The sequence below is a fragment of the Cydia fagiglandana genome, chromosome 15, assembly GCF_963556715.1.
Source record: "Cydia fagiglandana chromosome 15, ilCydFagi1.1, whole genome shotgun sequence".
Lineage (NCBI taxonomy): Eukaryota > Metazoa > Arthropoda > Insecta > Lepidoptera > Tortricidae > Cydia > Cydia fagiglandana.
Window position 1 is genome coordinate 16,467,505 of NC_085946.1, and position 17,769 is coordinate 16,485,273.

The window sequence follows — 17,769 nt, forward strand, 5'->3', positions numbered from 1 at the left end:
GTGCGTACGGGTCACTACGTCGGGAAGATCGCGGTGCCAGTGTCGGCGGTGATAACAGTTGCGTTATTAGCTTTGCCAAAAGGGGAGGGCAATAGTTCTGCCAATTTTTACGATAGACTGTTTGTGTTTAGATTCGCTGTTCTGTCGTTCTTGCTGGCCAGTGTTGTTGTTGGTTGCGCGTACTGCGTCGCTCATGTGTGTCTGACTCCTCTTGAAATTACTAAAATAAGGCGTTTGGGCTCAGTTAACTAAGAAAGGTAAGTGATTCAACCCCTGCTAGCTTTCATCATTATATAAGCCTATTTTTGGTGTGCACGTCTTTGGTAAAACTTGAGTTATGATCGTAGATAGGTAGATGATATTGTACCTTATTGACTTGAGATAAAGTTCAATATGTGCATACATGTTTCTGACTGATACCAAACAAAATTATCTCCCATCTGATGAAGTCACTATTTAAAATTTTGCATGATTAATGATTTATACTAGAATGGATGTGCCATATATTTTTCCCTGCTATTTCATGTTCATAAATACATTTTCAATCTACATTTCAGCTTGTTAGCTGCTTCATCTTAAATTCCTTTTAGACTCCAGAATCTATAACGGGTCTATTGTGCTTAAATTTCATTATTTTGCCTTTTTTCTGACATTTCAGCCAGATTCCACTAGCTTCGGTCACAGAAGACTAAAATAAAGTAAAATAATGAAATTTAATTGTGTTAAACCCGTCAATGACATTAATTATGTGACTATGTGTACAAAACGCGAGAGTTTAGTGTTATACTACATAATCTAGTCAGGTAAATTAGACAAATTAAAAAAATCTGCTGGAGATACCACTATAATATATCTGTTCGTTATCTAATAGATGTTATCTGAAATAAACCAACTATAAACAAATTATAAGTGTTCTGAACAGACTGAATGTATTGTCTTATCTTCACAATAAAATAGATAACATTGATGATTCTTATGTTATCATTAACAGTTTTCAAATAGTTATGTCATGGTGAGATATATGAAGAATTTAATGAGCTAGTGATATTAATTTTCTATTTATTAATAACTTTTCTGTAGCAATTAGTTTAATTTGTGGAAATACTTGTAATCTATATAGTTGTGGCTGGATAATGGCTGAAAGTTATTTTAAGTAGAAAAATAAATAGGTAAATACATAAATAAATAAATAATAATATAATAAATATTATAGGACATTCTTACACAGATTGACTAAGTCCCACAGTAAGCTCAAGAAGGCTTGTGTTGTGGGTACTCAGACAACGATATATATAATATACAAATACTTAAATACATAGAAAACACCCATGACTCAGGAACAAATATCTGTATCATCATACAAATAAAAGCCCTTACTGGGATTCGAACCCAGGACCATCGGCTTCGCAGGCAGGGTCACTACCCACTAGGCCAGACCGGTCGGCAATACATGCTTTTTTAAATAATTAAAATAATATTAAATGTTTATTTAAGACAACATATCTATTACCACAGCTGTGATATTAACAAATAAAATATATACCTGTTAGTGAAAGCTAAAATATCTTGCTACCAGTGGCGTGCAGTGCATACAAAAAAAGGTAGGCACTAGGGTAGGCAGTCCATACAAAATGACCAAAAAAAAAGTTGCCGATTTTTATAGTTTGCGTTACATTCCTTCAAGAATGACTCTTCTAGAGCCCGATTTAAGTCTTATCTCCACTGCACGCCACTGCTTGCTACATTTATGTTTTATATTTTAATTGAATAACTACATGATCCATAATGTGAGAATCACTGGGCCATTGACCTCTACTAAGTGGTGATATATATTTTCAAGTAACAAACAATTGTATTCAAATTACCTTTTGGTTTTTTCAAATATCAAAATAAATAAAATTTTATTCAATCAATATAAATCACATATAACTGAAATAACCAGCAGTCGTCCCAAAAGTATTCCAAGCACAGCAGCTTTGGTTTCGAACACTAAATAGATGAAGTTGGACCAAGATCATGTCTCATTATAAAGTGTAACAGTGTCATATTGTCCTAGTATACCTACATATAAGCGGCTTGGTTGTTGTTGATTGTAATACTTAGGGCTCATCCATTAATTACGTCACACGTTTAGGGGGTGGAAGGGGGTCAAGAAAATGTAACATGTTGTGACATAGGGGAGGGGGGAGTCACAAACATTGTGACGTCATTTTAACTTCATCACTATTCATCAGTAACCGAAAATTAATTTATATTAAATTATTAATATTTTTTTTATTCGCTGCACATTTAAATAATGAGGTTTTGGAAGTAGGTATTTTCGTTCTGGATTGGTTTTGTGTAATAAAATTACTAATATTCCTTTTACCAAAAATATTTTTTATTAAAAAAAAATAATGCCGAGTTAGTATTGCCGGTTTTGTTGAAAACAAAATTGCCTAAAATGTGACGTCACACCAGGTGGGGAGGAATTTGCAAAATGTGACCAAGTGTGACAAGGAGGGGGGAGGGGTCAAAAAACCTAGAAATTCGTGTGACGTAATTAATGGATGATCCCTTATATATTTTGTAAATAATCAATAACCTCTAGCCGCCCATACGTTGAACCATGCCAAGCGAAATAAAATCTTGATTTTATCAAAACAAAGTTCAAATTAGAATGGAACAGGAGACCTTTTTATAGGTCTCTGGGCAGCTAGAGGATAAACAATATTTTTAAAGTCTGTGCAGAGTTTACTTGCAAAGTACAAAAGTAGTCATAGTCAAACATGTTAGCATTATCAATAGCTTAATAAAAATACATGACCTCCACTAGCTAGTAGGAAGTGGTTTATTGCTAATGCAAATGTTTAGGTATTAACACACTGCAGCTAATTGTGATCAAAAACGAGTTACACCAAAATTGCCAGTGTAAAAGTAAAATAAAGTGTTTTTCAACATTTTCCATAATGTAATGCCATTAGATTAGCGTGAACAAATTAAGCTTAGAATAAATTTAAAAGTGATAATATGGTGGAAAGATTTGCTGGGTAGGGATGAGGTCTTGGTGGCTCAGATGGCAGAGCGCTGGAGTATCGATCCAGCGGCCGTGAGTTCAAGTCTCGCCCAAGACAGTAATTTTTCTACTTTTAAATTTATTCTAAGCTTAATAGCATCGTTCGCAGACGTTTCTGCTTGCTAAAAATTAAAATCATGAACAAATTGTATTGAAATGACATCTGTTGCCATATTTAAGCTGTATGAAAAGCAATACACTCTTTCGAGGCTATCACTCCGTTCATTGGCTATCACGCAGATGTGGATTCCCACGATCCGATGTGTGCAAAACCCCCTTATCGACCAACCCCATTATAATGGCATCGCGACCTATATAGACTAATCTAAAGTTTATTGGCCTCTAATTTAACTGCATGACGATGGGCTCTGAGCGGAATTAACGCGACAAACGACCAACAGACTGCTTACTTTCCTCTATACATATTCTATTGACGGTATTGATTTTCACGATTTTTTTTTCTGTTTCAGACACCATGTCGTCCGCGCTGAGTCGCGGGCTGTGCTCGCCGCTGCGAGTAGCGGCGCGTCGCTCCATCTCCACGTCCATCGTACACAACGAGACCATACTCGTGAAAAACAACGAGGAGTTCGTCAACAAGGTACGGTTATATGATACCATGTCGTCCGCGCTGAGCCGCGGGCTGTGCTCGCCGCTGCGAGTAGCGGCGCGTCGCTCCATCTCCACGTCCATCGTACACAACGAGACCATACTCGTGAAAAACAACGAGGAGTTCGTCAACAAGGTACGATACCACTTTGCAGGGGTGTATTTACCCTAGAACAAAAAGGGGGCACGGGTCGGGGCGACAGGTTGTGTACGGTAGCACGTCGCTTTACCTCCACATCAATACACATAGACACAACGAACGATACCATACTCGTCAAGAACAAATGAGGAGTTCGTCAACAAGGTACTATACAATCTTGTCGGTGTGTATAAAGCAAAGGATTATGATTTTAGTAGAGTTGTAGGTTCTAAGAAAGTATCGTGCCCCGAGCTTGACAGCTGAAGTACCTATATGTTTTATGTTAACAGGATTCTCAAACAACATCTCTTAGAAAACTTTACATTTCTACTGTTACCTAACCTACGTACTCTTTGCCGAAAAGAATGAAATACTTATAAACATAACTTGCAAACTTTGTATAAGTATAACCAATAACTTGCCAACTTTGTATAAGTATATCGTAGTAACTATTTATTAATCTGTGGTATTACACAGTTATTTATCTTTCTAATTGTATTCTCCCGCGTAATAAACAAAGCACAGTAGAAACCCAAATATACCTACAGAAGTCATGCATATAATTTTAGCAAACGTGCCAAGTGCAATGCCGTAGCGCATGTTACTGAACTTTCAACCTTCGGCCTTCATAGATAAGGTTTAATTTTACGTAAACATTTTTAATAGACTAGGTAACAGAATTATCGTCAAAGATACATGTGTACATTTTCGCCTTATTACAAAGGGGTAAGGTGCACATTGTAAACATATCATTGACGTCTACATACAACGCGAGGTCTAGGTAAACGCATTTCTATGAACTTTCAAACTTCGATATCCATAAATAAGGTTTAAATTTGCAAAAATAATTGAAGACTAGATCAGGCGTGGCTCACTCCGCGATTTTTTCGCTTTGTTACAGGTAGCTAAAAGTGCGTCCGTTCGGCCCCAATTTTGGGGTTTGCCATTAGCCGCGCGTGGCGCCGTCGCCACCTAGCGGCCATATCTGTGCTGATCGTGACAGACGCGTTTTGTTAGGGAGTGAGTCTTCTGTACCTAGTACTATTATTTATTCTGTGACTAGACTAGCAAGCCAATGTCATTCGCGCGGGCGTCTCAAGTCTGAACGAAATGAACGCGCGAATCTTATTCCTTTAAACGAGCAATACTTGTATATTAATTTATATAGGTATATACAGGGTAATTTTTGGACCGTTAGCCATATTGTGCATGCGAGGTGATTAGGTAGGCCATACTGAACAACTTTTTCTATGGAACCAATGAACCAACGTGAAAAAAAGTTGTTCAGTATGACCTACATAATCACCTCGCACAATATGGCTAACGGTCCAAAAATTACCCTGTATTTCGGGGATCTCGGAAACGGCTCTAACAATTTCGTAGGCTAGGTCTTATCTCTGATATGATTCAAATATCATTTTAATATCGGTTTGATGTCAGTGCACGTTCGAATTGTCCTGTACTGTAGGTAACGAATTATCTTCCAACGCGTGTTCTTGGTGATATTCAAGTTATATTTGGCAAAGTGTTCTCGTGTCAATGTAACATTAACATTAATTAATACGTTGATAAGCTGAGATAATAAAGTTTTAATGGTTTGAATGACCTTTGGTGATAACTTGATAAGGGCCACCCGCTTTGAATATATTCTAATGTTTATTCATAAAGTAAGATTTAAGAATAAATATTTTAAGGCAACCCCGGCGAAATTACGGTAAAAGATAACGTACGTACAGTTTCCTTTGATGATATGATAAACGTGTTGGCAAATGTTAAAATTATCTTATAGGTAAGACTCTTTAAGACTAGTTGCAGGTTAGGTAAATAATAGTTCTCCGTACAGAATTCTCACTATCGAGCGGTTTAATGTACGATTCCCACCGACAGTTAGGAGTCGGGCCGCGCCATTGGCTTGCTAGTGTAGTCACAGAATAAATAATAGTACTAAGTACAGAAGACTCACTCTCTAACAAAACGCGTTTGTTACGATCACCACAGATATGGCCGCTAGGTGGCGACAGCGCCACGCGCGGCTTATTATGGCTTTCCTCAAAATTGGGGTGGAACGGTTGTACTTTTAGCTACCTGTAGCAAAGCGACGAAATCGCGGAGTGAGCCACGCCTGGTGTAGTCTCAAATTGTTTTGGCAGAAGCGATGGAGTCGGGTACCTAATGATTCTCCGAGAAACATTTAGCAGATTATCGATTCGCCGACAAACATTCGGCGAACATCGTTCTGCGGATCGTTGTCGGCGAAACAAAAATCGGCGTAGTTTTTCTCGGAATATCAATAGGGCACCGATGGAGTCCGTCCGGGGCCGACCGGCCTCCGGCCGTACAAATGTGTTCGGTGGGAATCGTACTTTATAAACTATCATTGATAGACATTTTATATTTTGCTATCATACGCCAAGCCATGAGTGGCCATGACATGACCAAATTTGGGAGCAAAGACAAAAATACCCATTACTATTGGAGGAATGCCAATATGGGTCGTGTTCCCTAATAAATGGGGCGTGCAAACGTCGTTAAATCGGAGGGAGTGTACTAAAATAGATTAATATCGGTCTCTAATGTTAGAATATCCCTATTACGTGACTAGGGGCTTATTCCATTGTTTCTTTTTAGTTTACAGGTCTTCTCTCTTCAGACATTAAATAGCTTGTAGAAGTACTTTATTTTTCAATGCATTCCTTTAACACGTTCACTGTCGCCATACAAAATGATATAACAAAGTCACACCACAAAACTGATAGGGTCACACGTCCAAGTGTCAAAGTCATTTGAAATTGTGAAACCATAGTGGGAGCACGGACTCCTGAACTTCATGACCACACATTGGACCACATTGTCCGGATGGACAGGGAACGTGTTAACTCAAGGTGCAATGGGTGCAGCCAGCAGTTTTTTTTATCGGAGAATCAACTTAAAGATCATGATACAGTTTCCAAAAAAACTGAATAGCAATCTTGAGGCTTTTGTCTAGTAACTTAATCTATTGGAAACCTGATTAAACAACTTTCGCTTGATAGAAAAAAATCACGAAACGTACCATAAACTTAATTGAAATTCCAATCGTTTTTTCCAGGTGATGAACAACGACAAACCAGTCATAGTGAATTTCCACGCGGAATGGTGCGAGCCGTGCAAGATACTCACCCCGAAGCTGCGAGAGCTGATTGAGCCACTAGGCAACCTCGACTTGGCTGTGGTGGACGTTGAAGATAACGCTGAGTTGGTGCACACGTTTGAGGTTAGTCCCAACGACAATAACATAACATGAAATAAACCAGTCGTAGTGAACCACACGGAGTGGTGCGAGCCGTGGGAGATCCTCATCCCGAAGCTGCGAGAACTCATTGAGCCTTTAGGCAACCTGGACTTGGCTGTGGTGGACGTTGAAGATAACGCTGAGCTGGTGCACACGTTTGAGGTTAGTCCAAACAACTATAACACAACATGAAACAAACCAGTCGTAGTGAACCACGCGAAGTGGTGCGACCCTTGTGAGATCCTCACCCCGAAGCTACGAGAACTCATTGAGCCTTTAGGCAACCTGGACTTGGCTCTTTTTAAAAATCAGTAACTATTACTTATGAAAGCAGAAAAGTATAAATGGCCGTATTAGATTCATAATTGTTACATATTTGCCGTAACTTATTTTTAAAATGTGTTTTTCAATTAAAAGACACATCAAGATTGTGTTTACCTTATTTCTAATGCTAAAAAAACGAACTATACCATATGGCTTTATTGAAGAATAATAAAACAAAAATCTGATTTACAAATTTATACGGATTATTATTTGAAAGGTAAAAGCAGTCCCAGCAGTGATAGCGATCAAAAACGGTCTGATAGTGGACAAATTCATCGGCCTAGTTGAAGCCGACATGATCACCAACCTCATCGAGCGGATGTCCGGCAAAAAGAAAGATGGCGCGTAAATATCTGCTCAGCTAAGCATGGAGTGTGGGAGGGAAACTTAAAACCCCGTTGTTTTAATGCAGGCTAGATAATAGTGCTAAATAGAGGTACTGTAACAGTACCTTTTTCTTGGGACAGAAAGAAGAGACACGAAAACTTACAAAATAGTAGCCAAGGCTCGGAACCGGTTCTTTCTTCATACAATAAATACCGGTATTATTACTTCCTTTTTCGTTCTCTGGTTTATTATTTTATTTTTAATGGGACAATCTAATAATACGAAGTTGTTACCTAAATACATGATACAATCCTACGTAGAGCATAAAATAATTCTTCTTGGGCTATTTCGGGTTTTTCCAAAAACCGGTTCCGAGCCCTGATAGTAGATATTTTACTTGTTAGGTGTTTTGTCAAATCAGTACAATAGGGTATTTGACTGTATCTAAAATAAATTATATCACACCATGCATGGAATAAAGAACCAGATAATTATTAGAAAAACATAGATATCGATTATTTTTAAACACAAGTTATATGTCTTGAATCGTCTTTATCAAAGTTCGTTTGTATTTAAATCACTTCTCACACTTCATATTTCTTTATTGTAATAGTCAAGAATTATTTTTACTTTGCGATGGCTTAAATAATGTGACCAAAAGGTACCAAGAAAAAATATTTTTTGTACGAAATATGTACATTATTTATGCCAATACCCGTTTGTATATAAGTTACGTGTTGTCATATTTTTGTATTTGTGTAGGTAGCAATTGATTTGTTATAGCAATAATTTTATAATTGTTTAAATATAAGTTATCTCGCAATTTTCGTGATATAAGTAGATAGATTTCTTGTTATATCGTTTGTGTTCATGTGCCTAATAAGATATAGTCAATACAATACAAATCTGGCCATTATTTTTTTCTTTATAAATGACAGTTTAATTGCCCCAATTTAGTACAAAAGCAGGATAATTGGATTGTATTTTTTATACCACGTCGGTGGCAAACAATATTCGGCCCGTCTGATGGTAAGCAGTCAATGTAGCCTATGAACGCCTGCAACGCCAGAGGTGGCCAATCTTACTGTCATTTTCGTATCTGAAATATAAAAATACAGCTTAGGCAATCCAGTAAACTTGATTTAAAATAGATTATAACTTTTCAATCATCCTTTTTTATAATTTTTGTATACCTTATAATATAACATCTTTTTGATTATACTAAATATTCTAATATTAAATAACTCAGTACAATAATTTATATATTGAATTATATAAAAAAAAAATTATTAGGCTGTCATAAAAAAAAACTATCTAATCAAAGCCTAGTCTATGTAAGACTGTTTTATTATATTCATAAACTATACATCTAAGTATAATTTTACTATATTTTTCAAACATTTCTGGTTCAGTCTATGGATACTACTATTATGTTGTTTATGTAGGAGCATAACAGGAATATCAATATTCCTGTGAAAAGCCTAGAATTTAATGTAGACCAAGATATATACTAAAACGATACCTACCTAGCTGTTTAACCTAAAAACAGCCGCAGCTGCAGGGCTTAACCATTTTCCAGGCCGCACTAATCTACAAGGTTTCCCAAAAAATCATATATATTCTAATTAATCCAGCTTTTATGATTCATTTGAAGACAAGTCACATTTCCCGAAAATCCAATCCAATTTTATCCTTAAATCAGATTGCTAGGGTTGAAATTCTGTTGGCGCATATGTGGTTGATAAATCGTACGAGTACTATAGTTCGGTTTTTTTAGCATTAGAAAGAACTCCGCAGAAGCAAGCGTGCAGTTTTTATCAGACTCGTTAATTGTTAATAATTATTGAATTATCATCATGTAATGTAGCATGGTCAATACATATAATTTACTTCAAATTGTTACCGCTAAAAGTGCCAGATTTAGAACCACAAGCGAACTTCTGCAACGTTCTTTCTAATGCTAAAAAAACGGACTATAATGCCTGGAAAATGGTTAACTTATAAACAACCGCAGGGGTTACATTTGAAATAGTTTCACTGTTTAATGTTGGCCTATGACGTCTTTTAGAAATATAAATTTAATAGGCGTAAAATTTAAGAATCTGTATACTGTACCGCACTGGACATATCTCAGCTTCGCTGGCCTTTCAATCTAGCTAGACTTTCCCTGAATACTGTAGATGTAGTAGTTACCGCACATAGAAATGACACTAATAGCCCTTGCACTTGCACACGGAGCTCGTAACGTGTGCAAACAGCTCGCTTTACCTGCACGGTGTGCGCTGTGTGCAAGCACATAGGGTCATGTATGTAATGCAATAATTGAACAGTTGCTTGCCACAAAGTTCAAAATGAGGGTTTCCGCGATCGTGATTTTCACTAGATGGCAGCACCGAGGTCTTTTTGACAGCTGATGTCAAAATCCAACATAAAAAAAACATGGTTGAACATGATTGGTGGATCATGACAGCCAGACCTCTCGCCACGGTGCTGTCATCTAGTGAAAAACTCGATCGCGGAAACGATTATTGAATAACAATGATCACAAAACTTTAGTCTATCGCGGCATGTAATGGATTGTTAGAAATAGATCTATCTCCCTTTAGTGTGCTATCTCTAAATACAGGGATTTTAACTTTCTCGATGGTAATAGTACAATATATTTAAAGTAGTGAAAAATATGATACCTTGACGTTTATCAACGTCACTTTGTCATCATTCGAGACGTCTTTTGACGTCATTGGGTACTATAGTCGGTGTAAGTTAAGAAGTAAATTTTGACAGTTATGAATTGACTTTCATTTGAATTGATTTCAAAATCTTAAGTCAAACTTTACTTGTTAGCTTCCTCAGACTATAAATTAGTGCTTATAATATAACGCTATGCTGAAGACTATTTTTTAACACTGCTTTTTGTATACCTTTGTATAATATACTAAAGTTTTATAATTTGGGTAACTTTGTACCCACTTACTGTACTTTGTGTCGGAGGTCAAGACTCATTTTGGGTAAGTAAGTACTCAAGTAAGTGGGTTGTACCCATAAAAACTCTAATAAAACAAAAAGTTGTGAATATTTTACAGTGTTTGAGGTGCTATGTATCCATCCCACATTATAAATTTTACATTATTTTGCATAGGTGGAGCGAATTTATTAATTTAGTAGGTACCAGTGGCCGCGTGTCCATAAAAGCCGATACCCGCTGGCTTGCCTGTTTTTGGACGTGAACAGAGTTATAAAGGAAATATGTAAGCCAAATTAGCCCCGGCTTGCCTATGTTTGACGCGCCGCCACTGGTAGGTACGTACAGTTCTTACAAGAATAAAAAACTCTAAAATATCTGTTATTTTATCTGTCAAGAGAAATAGAGTTAGACAAAAAGACTGCAACGATTTTCATAGCACACACAGTGCAAGTGATATTTTAAATGTCAAACTTCTATGAAATTATGACGTATAAATAACACTTTGGTATCATCTTGGGTCGTCCCATTCGTTTTTCGTCAAGTTCTTAAATTAGTCCTATTCTGCTTAGCCAGAATAGCACTAATTTAAGAACTTGACGAAGAACGAATGGGACGACCCAAGACGATACCAACACTTTCACTGCGTATGCTATGAAAATCGTTGCAGAGTTTTCTTGCTCTAACTCTAGTCTGTGTCAAGATCAAGCCATACATAGTTTGTGTGTGTTTGCAAGTTTTGGAGTTTTTCATACTTGTAAATGTAGCTGACTGTACAACACATATAATAAAATCAGTGCATTTTGTTCCTATTCATTGAATAGATATGAACCCTAGTGTAATTGTAGTAAATTCACATTCATGTAGTAAGACATAGAATTATAATAATGTTAGGCAGAGAGTAGAAATGGTTGGACTATTTTCTAAAGTCACGTACACGTCAAAATCATTAGTGCAAGTGTTAAGTGATAAATCTTACTTGAAAGCATGAAGTTTATTTTATCGCTTATGAGCGTTCTTGGCTCTATGAACAGAATCTCAACACCGTTAAGGGTTTTGACGTCCAGACGGTTGTTTGTACGCAGTGTTGCCAACTCGGATAAAAAAAAATGCTAGACTAATCTCTAGATTATGCTAATTTTTTTTTATATATGCTAAAAAATGATGATGATGATCAGATAGGATAATTTTCGCCCAACCTGATCCTCGAAAAAATCAGAGGTCAATTTAACTGAATTTAGTTGCCATTAAAAAAAATATATGTATGTCCGTCGACGTCCATCCACCCACAAAAGTCAAAATTCATATGAAAATATGAACCACACAAGGCAATGGCGCATATTATTGTTGCCAAGTTGGTGAAAACTTGGCTTAGACTAAATTATGCTAAAAAATATGCCAGATGCTAAATGGGAAATTTTGGTGCCAAAGCGAGTGAAAATATGCCAGATCTGGCATCATTAATGCCAAGTTGGCAACACTGTTTATACGAGTACCTATACCTACACATTACCTACTTTCTTTCTTTAGTTCCGCCAGCCGTTTTTAACTCTGCTAAACGTAATAGTAGAAATTTAGAAAATGGATTGTAAACTAAAGACCATACTGGCTAGGCCGGTGGTAAGTTAGATAGGAATAGTTCGAAGCGGACTGGATAGTTGATATGAAGTTCAGTTGACTCCCTTTCATTTTTGAACAATTTTGGCACTATACTATATTGCTTGCCAAAGTTTTTATTTTTTATAAGTGGTATCAACCCATAATTTCTACCATCAATGTACCATAGCCTCCCAACGCCCAGCCATACAAATGAAAAATCCAGCCACTGAAATTTGAACCTTTAGTGCAGGGAATAGAGTTGATTTTGGTTTTGTTTGAAAATTGAACAAAACAAAACAAATGCGACTCTGTTCCGGATAAGCATAGACTAGGAATCCTCTAGACCAAATTTAGAGCAATTATTTCATACAACCGATGATGCCAAAAATGCGGGGGTGTGCGGGACGAGGCGAGCGAAGTCCCGTGCCGTGATTGGTCCGTTCAAAGACACGGACGTCACACAAAGACACTTTCGACTCGAACATGGAGTAAAATTACCGTATGCGTGGCAGAGGGTAGCGCGACTATGCTCAGTCTGGAGGATGTTTTGTCTGTGCGGATAAGTAACAACTAGTTAGTTACACACAAGCATTTGGCAACATTTAAATGTTACTTTATGTCACTTATTCAGTCCAAGAACGCTTGTGGTTAGATCTTATGCGCTGAGCTTGGAATGTCATACATTAGTAGGTAGTGAAACATTTAGACCACTATCGGGTCCATTTTATTGGACAGTAGTCCTTCGTTATCGTACCCTATTCGTCCGACGTACATATATTTATTTATGTATGTACAGTCAACAGCCGATTTTATCATGAGAAAGGCTTATAAAATCTATAGATTTCATAGAGGTAGGGGCGCTAAGACAAAACTGACTTCATGACCAGCCGATTTCGCACACATACACAGACACACACACGGGTTTGAGCTAATATCATAGCTTAGGTAGTCTTCTAGTTGTGTGCGTATCGAGCGGAAATCTGCGTGTTAATAAATTAGTTTTGCCGAACGACTCTTAACTTTCGGTGAACACTTGCACAAAATTACTGTCAATTTGATTGACTTAAATTGAGCCCATTTGAATTTTGCATTATGATTTAAGTATGATGACAATAACTTAAGTAACTCTGACACCCATTTTCGTCCAAGGAATGGATCAAAAATTATAAATTAAATATGTCGTAATTTTCTTAACATAAATGGTTATATCTGCTGTTGACTGAAAAGCCATAAATATGTAGAGATATTGACATGTCCAAATTCGTGAACATATAATATACTTGTAGGTATTATACGAGTCTCATGCTGGATATATTCATATATCCACACAGTAGTTAACATCATTATATTTAGAGATTTTGGATTCATCTGCGATTTTTTCTTGTCTGTAAATTTGTTTATTTATAGTTAACAAGTTTATGAAGTGTTTTTAGAATAAATAAGAATATTTTCTTCAACTTGAGTTTTACTTTAAATTGCCACGACAATACAATAACAATTATATCAAAATACGATTCATCATCATCATCATCTCACAAGGAAGGGTACCCAACTGTCCGATATAAATATATATATATATATATATATATATATATATAATAAATAAATATAATAAATAAGGACTGTATCGTTTATTATAAATACAACTTTACTTAGCCGTTTTTTCTGGTATTATGTTTTTATTAAAAAATTACACATATAGTTTAATTAGTGCTTTAATAATAAGTAACATTTCGTCCTGGGAGATCACGTAAAGCATATGGTTTGGACAATATTTACCCAATCCTCCCGAGTAACTACAACGATTTCGGACAAATACTACAAGAAAATTTACGGTTTGCGAACAAGATAAGTATTACACAAAAAAAATCGTACTATGTAAACAGCAATTACATATGATTCGTAAAGCGAAACATCTGGGCATAGTCTAATCATTTCTTTTAGTTGGAAAAAAAGTTTTGGATCTGTGCTTGGTGGCCTTTTTGAAAATATGGCATGTTACTTACGACAACCCCGACTTTGGTATACAATATAACCATCATGGAGCGTTTCTATCGACCTGTTCTAGCCATGGTTCAACGCCATGAATGTCCGTTAGGCTTTGGATTTCGGTAGATTCTTTTAGCTGTTTCCGTCATTTCCCTGGCGTCAGAAATTGACGGGAATCCAAAATGTTGCATAAAAAGTCGTTTTCATGTAAAGATAAAATACACCACATTTATTCTGTGGATGTTCAATTGAGCAATCATGAAAAGGACACTTAGATGGCATATTTTGGCAGCATATTAACCTTTTGTTTCTTTAAATCGTACTAAGGAATCGGTGAAATAGTCTCAAATTAAGCTCGATAGGCTTGTCCGAATTACATTTGCTAGAAGGTATTAAAATCATCATAAAGTCCCTAAAATAAAATAAATGTAAAACATTCTTATATCAGATATGTCTTAAAAATACCCCCAGATTATACCTTAAGAACATAGTAATACAAAATAATACACACGTCAACAGTTAGACCAGGTTTTATCTGTATTTATAATAAACGATACAGTCCTTATATATTTATATAAAAAATGAGTTTGTGGTGAAATGACTCGTCCCCATTCTTTATTCATGTTCTCCAACATATAACGAAACCAGTAATTAATTAGGTATCAATTTTTTTGAAAAAAGTTTTTCATAGAAATTAGAAGGTTTGGTCAATTTTCAATACTTTTAAGGCCATTTTCTCCTAACAGGTTGACTTTGGGCAGCTAAAAAAAATACGTGTCCGTTATTTTAGACTACTCTATAACATATATCAAAATAAATCAAATCGGAGTCGGACAGTTGGGTATTACCCTTCCTTGTCAGCCATAAGACGTCCACTGCTGAACATAGGCCTCCCCCTTAACAAGGTCTTCTGTCCATCTTGTGGGTGGACGTCCTACGCTGCGCTTGCTAGTCCGTGGTCTCCACTCGAGCACTTTTCGACCCCATCGGCCATCTTCTCTGCGTGCAATGTGGCCTGCCCATTGCCACTTCAGCTTGCTATGTCATGTCGGTGACTTTAGTTCGTCTACGGATCTCCTCATTTCTGATTCGATCACGTAGAGAAACTCCGAGCATAGACCTCTCCATAACTCGTTGAGCGACTTTGAGTTTTGAGTTTCAAAATACGATTAGGAACCTACTAATAAAATACCTCCATCTGCCTCCTTACACCCAACCCTACATTTTACTTTCATGAAAGATTGTAAAATGTACGAGCGAAAGCCTATTTTAAATTCCTTCATGGTGCATTGGGGCAGTTTCAGACTAGCGTTTTTTTCTGCGCGTATACGGTAGTTTCGGCATTACGCGCGCTATATTTGGGCTACACGCGCTTATTCGCACGTACAAAAGTAACAAAACACTAGTCTGAAACCATCCATGAGTTTGAAAAAGAGCATTGTAGGTATTATAAGATTTATAAGAATTACAAGCTTTCGTAAAACAGGCTAGAGCTAGTCAAGCTTGTAGCTAGTTTTCATCATGTAGACTTCTTGAGTAAAATTGTACGTATTATTTATTACATATGTCGTTAAGGTCAATTTCCGGCTTGAACTTTCTGGCTTGGAATATGCTTATTTCGTTTTTACAAGCTTTTATTTACTTTCACCTGTAGGCTTAGCAAGGTTTTATCATATCGCGCGTGGAATCGACTGTCGTCATTTAACGATAGTCGTTATTTTATCGTTTTGCTGAACATGGCTACAGGCTACGATAAGAATACCACGTCGATATTGTATGACGTTATCGACTATCATTCGTTGTCTGTGTAATCAAATCTTGCAAGTTAAATTTAATCCACTTCCCGGTTTCCGATTGAGTTGAAATTTTGCATACATACGTAAGTCGGGTGACATTGCAATATTATGGTGTCAGCGAGCTGATCTGATGATGGAGACCGGAGGTGGCCATAGGAACTGTGTGATAAAACAACGAAACCTTTGTGTTTGGGGTTTTTAGAATTGTCTCGATGAGCATTAGTTGCCTGTGAAAAGAAAAGTACAGTCAGCGATAAAAGCTTGTACCAACAATGAAATTTTTGCCAAAAACTTATTCAGAATAGGTATACATTTATAGGTTCCTTTGTGATCCTCATGCTAAAACTCGAAAAAAACATTCGCAGGAAACACCTACCTCACGAACCTCTACCTCTACCTCTCAAGATGTTCTGAGTATGGTATTCGTTATGTATGTATGATAATGTTATCAATATAATCTTTGGCAGAAATAAAACGACTTTTACCATTTGAAGGATTTTATTTTGATATTCATAGTATAACACAATCAACAGTACTATCGGCGGTTCACTCTAGGTCTACCATGAAACTCAAGTTACTTTAACATCTCGACTTTGAAAAGTAGTTAAGTAAATTATATTAGACTAAATTATTCAAAATATTATACAGTCAGCAGCAGAAGTTGCTAAGCGGGCGAGATGTTCAAAAATACCTTGACGCGCTCTTATTCTCTTTACAATAAAGTCGCTCAAGATAATTTTGAACATCTCGCCCGCTTGGCAACTTCTGCTGCTGACTGTACATATAGTCTTTTGACACTGGCAATTAACTGTAAGGTACACTTATACAGGGTGTTTATTAGTCACCTGCAATAATTTGCTCAATATCTATATATTGACCCCGTAAATTATTGCAGATCTCTCCAAACCCCAGCCCGCGGGCCACATCCGGCCCGCGAAGCGTTTCAATCCGGTCCGCCGACAGCGTTCCAATCCGGCGGGAGCCAGGCTCCAGGGGTTCAACCCCTAACCGCGCGAAAGTTCTGAGGCGCAATACGGCCCCTCAGGTAAAAAAGTTTGGTGACCCCTGGACTAAATAAACACCCGTATGTATCATAAATGAGGTCAAACCACGCCAGCATAGACCCGGCTCTCAAGCGTGTCTACAGGGAGCCAGCAGACCTGCTGGATAAGCAACTGATGTGGTTCGGCCTTTACCTATCGACACAGAAATCTACGAATAACCGCCAAGGGTCAAAATACATGTCAAGGTGACATTGAACATATTAAAGGAAAAACATTCATGTGGACGGAATGTGATATCTACATAATCTATCAATTTAAAGAAGTGATTTAAGTATGGGCTCGTTTTGATTGGTCACGCGCAGCGATATCCAGAATCACAAATCGTCTAATGAAAAGGAGCCGTTTATACTTTGAATATAATTTCAATGTGTATAACGAAATTTGTCATACTTCTTTACAAATACATTTCTGACAGAAGTTTGTGCAAAGTAATACTAACTATATTTAATTAAAAGTTTTAAAGAGAAGAGCTATAACAATGTTTCTAATAATTTAATCGGAATTATTTAGAAATTGAGAAAGTCAACCTTAAATAGGTAGGATGCATTGGGGTAAATGCGAAGGCGGGGTAATTCCGAAACTGGCAAATATCTACTAAACTAGAAACAGTTCATACTTTAGCAACATTTACGCC

General features: G+C 36.8%; 1 protein-coding gene across 2 annotated transcripts; it reads left to right on the plus strand.

Moving 5' to 3' along the window:
• The first annotated feature begins 3,667 nt into the window (after positions 1–3,667).
• On the plus strand, positions 3,668–13,743 carry LOC134671442 (thioredoxin, mitochondrial). 2 transcript variants are annotated; one of them, XR_010099223.1, is made up of 4 exons: positions 3,668–3,800; positions 6,892–7,056; positions 7,616–10,890; positions 11,026–13,743. XR_010099223.1 is itself a non-coding variant. In XM_063529300.1 (3 exons), exons 1-3 carry the CDS (start codon positions 3,675–3,677, stop codon positions 7,745–7,747), a joined length of 423 nt encoding a protein of 140 aa, XP_063385370.1. In that variant the 5' UTR covers positions 3,668–3,674; the 3' UTR covers positions 7,748–13,743. The 2 variants fall into 2 exon arrangements, 1 of the variants encoding a protein (XP_063385370.1); XM_063529300.1 differs by having other exon boundaries at positions 7,616–13,743.
• The last annotated feature ends 4,026 nt before the right edge of the window (positions 13,744–17,769 follow it).

What these genes read in the sequence shown, in the direction of transcription:
- LOC134671442 (XM_063529300.1), top strand. Translation starts at nt 3,675, where the DNA reads ATGTCGTCCGCGCTGAGCCGCGGGCTGTGCTCGCCGCTGCGAGTAGCG. An exon ending in ACGAGGAGTTCGTCAACAAG is followed by an intron (nt 3,801 to 6,891) that starts GTACGATACCAC and finishes CGTTTTTTCCAG; the next exon opens with GTGATGAACAACGACAAACC. An exon ending in AGTTGGTGCACACGTTTGAG is followed by an intron (nt 7,057 to 7,615) that starts GTTAGTCCCAAC and finishes ATTATTTGAAAG; the next exon opens with GTAAAAGCAGTCCCAGCAGT.